We start from the raw sequence: 8,003 nt of genomic DNA, 5'->3' as shown, positions 1-8,003 counted from the left end.
TACTACATAGTGGCAGTGATGTACACACTAATTTATGATATAAAATGCGTATAATCTACGTGTTCATTGTACAGGATTATTATTTTAATACCATACATATAATACCCCCCCCCCCCCGTTAACCTCTATGGCACTATGCTACGAGAATCTAAATGAAAAATTGCCCTAGTCTAATAAAAAATGAAATGACGCCACTGCTCTCAAGTAATTACAGCGTTATATTGTACTATGAATTTTGGACCATATTATCATTAATTTATTCTGTGATATGTTATTGTGGATATAGACTATAGTTGTTTACAAAATTGTTATCAACAAAAACGTCTACTAAATTATTATTACAAACACACTGCACTGACATCTTTATATTATTATATATTATAATAGACACAAAGTCGTTAAATCGTGGATTATATTATATACGTGTACAGTTTATGTATATTATTAGTTATTACTCCAATGCGATAAGCCACGTACATAAATAGTACGGTTGTAGTGTTCAAGAACTTATGTGTACATTGGAATAGAAAACAATAATTAACATTAGATATTTACCAAAAAAAATTATGTTTAGAATTTAATCTTAGGACTTGGTAATGTAAAATATAAAATAAATAAACTTGTTTCCGCGCATAAGCGTCACGATTGAATCGATAGTTTATCAAACGATATGGTCACTGGTAACTACCGCATGCAGTAATACTCTGTACCTAAAACTGTTGTAATTTGGCTTGTATTAGATAAAAAAAAAAATATTTTTAATATGGGAAAGTTATTTCAGTGAATATTCTATAGAGGAGCTTTTAATTACGCAAGAATATAATATTATTATATTGTGTACAAAACACGATCCAAAAGAATGACGGTCGAAATTCGAATAAATTCAGAAATTAATAGACCGGTGGTCGGGAGCTTATATTTGTAAATTATTATATAGGCAATAATGTGTACATTATGTACATTCACACGTACCAATAACAAAATCAACTTTATTTTTTCAAATGGTAAGTGGTATTTACTATATTTTTTAATGGATTCTGGTAAAGCTTTTTCTTGGATAAAAAAGCGTGAACATTTAATGCAAGGGTCCTGATATATTTTTACAATAGCAGTTGAAAAATATTATAAATACAAAGGCAAAATTTTTTTTTTATAAGCATTTAAAGTTCGAATTTTGACAACATTTATCAAATTTAAAATGTAATAATTATTTTGTAGTTAAAAATTTAGAAAATTTTCAACTTTAATAGCTAAGGATTGAAAATTTAAAACAAGGTTCTTAATATATTGTTACAATGACATTTGAAAAATATTTAAAATCCATAGGCACAATTTATCATATATTTATTTTATCAGTTCCTATACGGCTATACTTGATACAATTTTCAAAATATTTTTACTTGTTTTGAGCTGTTTACGTACAATTTCAATTTTCAAATTTTTTAGTTTTTTTTTCCTATAAAAATCAATAAAATTTTATTTGTAGTCCAAAAATCAAGGATGGGCATCAACGAGTTAATAAGTTAAAGTTAAGTATCTTTTAACCAAGTTAATTAATGAGTTACTTGTTTTCTTGTGTTAATCAGTAACTTACGAGTTTAGGCTAAGGTATTTGATTCTTGTTATAATAATATTGGAAATCTGTAATTAACCCAGATTAAAAGTATGCCTTAATTAGGTACAAACCTATATTGAGATTGACTATTTATCCAAATATTTTGCAAATAGTTTATTTTAAATCACGATTATTAAATAATTCTTAAAGAATTTCAACTGCTAAATTCATACTTTGCATGCGATTCCTGCCAATATAGAGAACTTATGGTTTAAATTGTAAGTTATAAAAGTTAGTTATAAGAAAAAATTATCGAGTTCTTGTAAATTAAAACTACATCATTTATTTCAATTAAAAGTATTAATGCATATTTTACTATCAACATTTTCAGAATAAAAGCTTTACTATAGAACCATTTTAATTACGTGTCGCTATCTTATTGAAATTTGATCTCAACTTAAGGGACCTGCACGTGAACTGTTTTTTGCTCAAATACATGCCTTACAGGATAAACTTTCACGCCTCATATATTGATCCGATTTCGATATTATTTTGTTTTTGGAAAGAGGTGTCCTTGTAGAGTGCATTGAACTTGGATTTTTAAAATTATTTTTCTTTAATATGACCTTTACTCACAAGTTTTTATTATTTTTGTGTCTGTTCTACGCAATGAAATCGAAAATAATTATTCTCTTTCTAACGAAATCATATTACTATAAATTAGACCACTTTTCGATGCGTAAGAGTTTTTCCTTGGGCTGCTCGATTATTTCGATTAATCGATTATTACGACGATTATTTTTTTTCTTCGATTATTTTACAGTTTTCATAAAATTCGATTAATCGCCAAATAAACTAAATTCGATTAATCAAGTAATCGAATTTCCGATTAATCAATTAATCGAATTTTTCGAATAAACAAGAATACAAGATGATTAATCGTTGTTTTGACGGTTCGAATGAACTTCTATTTTTAGCACTTTGGGAATTTTGTACTCTATTCCATTTTGAGTGGGTCTGTGTTTACTTTACACCAACACACTAATCTTCATTAAAAAAAAAATCGATTAATCGGTTAATCAGTCATTGAAAAAATTGGTGATCGATTAATTATTAGTAGTTATAAAATCGAATTTTGGTTTGATTATTAATTTTCGATTAATCGAAATAATCGATAAAATGTGAAATTAATAGGTAATCGAGTGGTAAAAAAATTAATCGAACAGCTCTAGTTTTTCCTGTGAAGCTTGTTTTGAGCAAAACGTCATGCTTTTTATTTTTGGTCGGCGTTGCACCCTTTGATATGTGCGCCCATACGTTCACACTAATCACTATAATATGATCATCACTAACTCAAATGCCATGGGCGGCAGTAAAGATATTGCATATTCCTTAAATATTGCCCAACATTAAAAACACACGAGCAGGCGCCTTAAAAGGGGGTTACACCCACATGCGTTCTCTCTGTCTTAGTAAACGCATAACATGGAAAATTGTACCCTTATAGCAGATCACACATAGCTCTGTTGATTTCAAAATTAGAGTGAATTGACTTCTATAAAATTTAAAATTAAGAATATTATCTATTGAACCTCATAATGTTTTTTATATTGTAATTTTATAGCAAGTTATGAGTATTTTAAAATTGTAAATTGTTTGTGCATTTTAAAATACTCACAACTTGCTTCAAAATTAAAATCTAAAATAAATATATTAGGTTCACTAGATAGTGATTAATACCTATATAATGATCATTAATAGCTATTGATAGTTGCATCAAAAACATTGTTGCAATGTGGTTTATAATTAACCGAACTGTTAAAAACAAATAATTTACAATCGACTCTTGCAGATGACCGGCCTGTTTATTTTTCTTTAATCTTTGCTTTATCGTGCGAGTTCTAATTGAACGTTAATGACGTGCTTGACTGTAGCATCACCTTTAAAATATTATATATTTATTATAGGTATCCATTATATAACCCGTGTAAATATATTATAATAATTGTATAGGTGACAAAAAACATACTATCAGTCGCATAAAAAAAAAAATTAAAAACCGTAAATGTTGCGATCGGCGGCGGCCCGACGGTGCAGGTTTTTCACGTTTTGCGGTAATATAATATTATTATAATATAGACTAATTAATAAATCTGTTACAACAATAATAATTATCAATTAATGATATACAATTGAATCGTTGACTGCAGAAATGGGATAAGTCCACTTTATATAGTTTATAGGAGGTACAAAAAACGTGTTATGTATAGTGGACTAATATATTGGAGTTTTATTGTAAAAAGTTATATCTGAGAGCTTTTTTTTAAATGTTCGGGCCCAGTCGGATTCGTCTCTTTTCTGCAGTAAACGATGAATTTACGTGCGTGCGACAAGTGCTCAGTCACGATAAAATGAAAATTTATATAAATGGACTCGTCCCCTTTCTGCTCAGTTGTCATGTTATAATATAATAATAGACCGGATATTAATGTACCTATAATAAGATCGTCGAACTCTGTGTTATTATTGTGCTTTCGTATGTGCTTATAGATATAATAGCTGACCGCGTCCAGTGCTACAGTCTCCCGGTACCAATTATACCGCAACCGCGTTTGAACACCAACGTTCCGATGGCGCAACAGCAGCAGTACGAGCCACCGGCGTTCGACTCGAACTGCATGACGCTTACGCGGTACGTGTTGGCCGAACAGAAAAAAGTTCCGTCGGCCACCGGAGATCTGTCCCAACTGTTGACCAGCATTCAGACGGCCGTCAAGGCGGTCAGCTCGGCTGTGCGCAGGGCCGGACTCACGCACCTGTAAGCAATATTTGACCAGTACATTTTTTTTTCGACTCGCCCAATGCCCAGTTAACTCAAATAGATAGATGGGTGTTATTATAGGTAGGAACCTATTTTCGAAAAGTTAATTAAAAAAAAAAAAAACTTTTTAACCCTGCGACCGCGACGTTTTGAATTTACGTCGACTCAACATATTAATATTATATTATTATAATTCATAAAAGTATAATACCAATTACTGATTTGAGTCAATTTTCTGAACCAAAATTTTCCCAAATTTGCATCAACGTGCCTCACCGATAAAAATATAGTGAATTGAACATGGATACTTATATATAATATATATATATATAACGCTGCAATCATGTCCTGTATATATAGGTATGGCATGGATGGGTCTACGAACGTGCAAGGCGAAGACGTCAAGAAGTTGGACGTGCTCAGCAACGAACTGTTCATCAACATGTTGGCGTCGTCTTATACGGTCCACATGTTGGTCAGCGAAGAAAACGAGACTGTCATAGAGGTACGTCTTATCACGTTATTGCTTTTATAAATATTATTACCATTTTTTAGTATTGTCACAGAATCGATTAAATTTATCTATTCTGTGGGTTTATGGTATGCCAGCCCGTAGGCCCTATCTTCGGCATATTTACTCGATTTGACCAGGAAATACTCAAGACCTCGTGAATCTTGGAGTAATTTCGTTGCAAAGTTTGGCCTTTTTTTTCAACAATTTACAACTCGTTGTTAATTTTTAATTAATAATTACTGCTGTTGGATGTAGTAGGTAGAGATGATGTTAAAATATGGTATTTTTTTTTCATTATTATTACACTGTATTGAACCTTGCAGTACCTATCTTAAATCATCAGAGATTGAACTCAGGTTATAAAATTAATGGCCAATTTAAAATGGCTTAATAATTTCAGAAAACTTTCTAACACAAGAAATAAGAATTATATAAGAGTAATTAATAGTAAATAGGTACCGTAAGTAACCGGTGAAATATTCTGGTAGCTACGAAACATTTTACTACTCAACGCAGTAATAATCCGATGATCATAATATATTAAAATGTATTTATTATTTAAATTTTTTTTTAGATTGAGACTGAAAAACGTGGTAAATACGTTGTGTGTTTTGACCCTCTGGACGGGTCGTCCAACATTGATTGTCTCGTGTCCATTGGTTCAATATTTGGAATATTCAAGTACCTACTTATGGAATAATACACTGTTTTACAATTAAATACTATACTAGGAAAATAACATATAGGTACTCCTTGTCCAAATAGCATCATTAATCCCTCTTTCGTACCATCAAATTTTTGATTCATTAGAGAAAAAAAACAAAAGTAAATTTGTCCTTTTTACAGGAAGTTGTACAAGTATTTGGCTTAGATCTAGGCCCTCCATACTACTTAGTATAAAAAAAAAAACTATTTTATACATGGGTATTATAAAATAAAATACTCAAATCTATGCTGGTACAAATATAATATTCATAAGTCATACTTAACTTAACATGTTTTTTTTTCATTGATGGTGAGGGGAGAAGGGGTTTACCTAGGATTTGGTGATTATAAAGGCTTAAAAAACAATATTTCAGAAAATAATCCTAGTCCAAACAATTGGACCTTGTTAGTGTTATATTCATAATCGTTAAAACAATTAATGTATAATGCTGATCCTTGATGGTAATAAATTATTGTGATTATCTTACGTTAATAATTAGGTCTCCTAAATAGTAAACAACCAATTAACAATTGACAACTTTAGATTAGTTCAATCAAGTTCCCCTAACCAAGTGCAAATCTAGAAACAAAAAAAGAGCTTCATAGCCCCCCACCCTTGTATCCACACCTGTCTCTAACCTAACCCACTAATGGGATAACGTGTAGAGAGAAAAATTGTTATTGAAATTAACATTATATAAACAATTAATTAAAACAATACATCTAATTTGCAGAAAAACCGATGAGAGCAATGAGACAAACGTGAACAATGCATTTCAACCAGGCAGGAACATGGTGGCTGCAGGTTATGCGCTTTATGGCAGCGCAACAATGATGGTGTTATCATTAGGCAAAGGGAGCGGAGTCAATGGGTTTATGTTGGATCCGGTAAGTTGTTACAATAACACTACATAGTATAATACATTTTTATATCATTGGTGTGTTTCTATTTAAACATGAATATCATTATAACAGTCGATTGGTGAATTTTTGTTGACTGAGAGTAACATTAAAATACCCAGCAAGGGAAACATTTACAGTATCAACGAAGGGTACTCACATTTGTGGGACAAATCCGTGACAGAGTATGTGAGGAGGAAAAAAGACCCAGAGGTAATTTTGTGTCTTCTTATTGTTATGCATTGTAAACTATAAATTAAATTAAATATTGTTCTTTCAGTGTGGTAAACCGTATGGTGCCAGGTATGTTGGCTCGATGGTTGCAGATGTACACCGTACATTGAAGTATGGAGGTATATTCATGTACCCGGCTACAAAACTATCACCAAACTGGCAAGGTATAATTTATAAAAAAATAAAACTATTACCAAAAATACTATATTTTACATTGCATTGTGATTTTAATCAACACAAAAATCAATTTTATATTACACTAGTTACGTCTATTATACGAAGGAAACCCAATGGCTTACATAATTGAAGAGGCAGGTGGAATAGCGAGCAATGGTAAGATACCAATATTGGACATACAACCCACAGCCTTGCATCAGAGAAGCCCAATATTTTTAGGCTCCAAAGAAGATGTCAACGAATTGTTAGAAATATATCAATCATAAAGATTACTTACATTTTTTGTAAGAAATTTATTATACAAAAATGATTACACAGTGTAATGTTGTAAATTTTATAAAGTAATAAAAAATTTTTTTTTCGTTTCCTAACTATTGTAAATTGTCATACTATATAAAAATATTCAACACTGATGTTGATTATCAAGTAATTAAATGAATACATAATATTTGGGTAACCTAAAACACAATGTTATGTTTTAAGATAAGATAAGAACACTAATACTTAAGAACGAAGAGCTAAAAATTGATGGAACACTTCAAGGATATGAATGTCAAGATCTTGAGTGAAAAGTAATCCTTCTAGCGTACTGCTGTATTTCTGCACTTGTTCGTGATGCTGAAAACAAAATAAAAGAGGAATTTAATCAAAATGAATAAAAACATTTGTATGTTTCATTTATCAAAATTAGTATATACAGTATCAAAATCATGAAAACAATTTGTGGAATACTAATATTGAAATAATAACAATAAAAAATGTATAACAATTAGAGGACTGAAGGAAGGAAATTAAAGTAGGTTATGGTTATTAAGGGTTCAGGTTTATATTAAGCAAACAAATATTTAGAACAGAATTTTATTTCAAATACTAGTCATCAAATTTGACAAATGTTAAATATATTTTTAGATGTCATGTTTAAAATTTAAGACTAGCCATTTTTTAATTGTTGGCACCTGATTGCATACCTACTGATAAGATCAACATAAAATATGTTTATTGTTCATCAAACATTCAAATGTCCAAATATTTTGTTAGTTGTTTAGGATTACATTGCATACTATAACATATATATACAGGGTGATTCTTTTATCAAA

General features: G+C 30.4%; 2 protein-coding genes across 2 annotated transcripts in view; one reads left to right on the top strand and one right to left on the bottom strand.

The window, feature by feature from the left end:
• Positions 1–3,605: 3,605 nt before the first annotated feature.
• LOC100161475 (fructose-1,6-bisphosphatase 1) lies at positions 3,606–7,225 on the top strand. Its single transcript, XM_016808788.2, has 7 exons — positions 3,606–3,669; positions 4,106–4,373; positions 4,737–4,881; positions 5,465–5,571; positions 6,330–6,483; positions 6,571–6,708; positions 6,776–7,225. The coding sequence occupies exons 1-7, from the start codon at positions 3,621–3,623 to the stop codon at positions 7,034–7,036; spliced, it is 1,122 nt and encodes a 373-aa protein (XP_016664277.1). The 5' UTR covers positions 3,606–3,620; the 3' UTR covers positions 7,037–7,225.
• Positions 7,063–8,003, bottom strand: part of LOC100163290 (nuclear cap-binding protein subunit 1-like) — a 14,474-nt gene continuing 13,533 nt past the window's right edge. Inside the window, 1 exon segment of the mRNA XM_029491925.1 lies at positions 7,063–7,542. Coding sequence (XP_029347785.1) covers positions 7,411–7,542 — 132 coding nt within the window. The 3' untranslated portion in view covers positions 7,063–7,410.

The sequence above is a fragment of the Acyrthosiphon pisum genome, unplaced genomic scaffold, assembly GCF_005508785.2.
Source record: "Acyrthosiphon pisum isolate AL4f unplaced genomic scaffold, pea_aphid_22Mar2018_4r6ur Scaffold_162;HRSCAF=558, whole genome shotgun sequence".
In the NCBI taxonomy this organism is placed as follows: domain Eukaryota; kingdom Metazoa; phylum Arthropoda; class Insecta; order Hemiptera; family Aphididae; genus Acyrthosiphon; species Acyrthosiphon pisum.
This window is presented reverse-complemented; position numbering and strand designations above follow the sequence as displayed.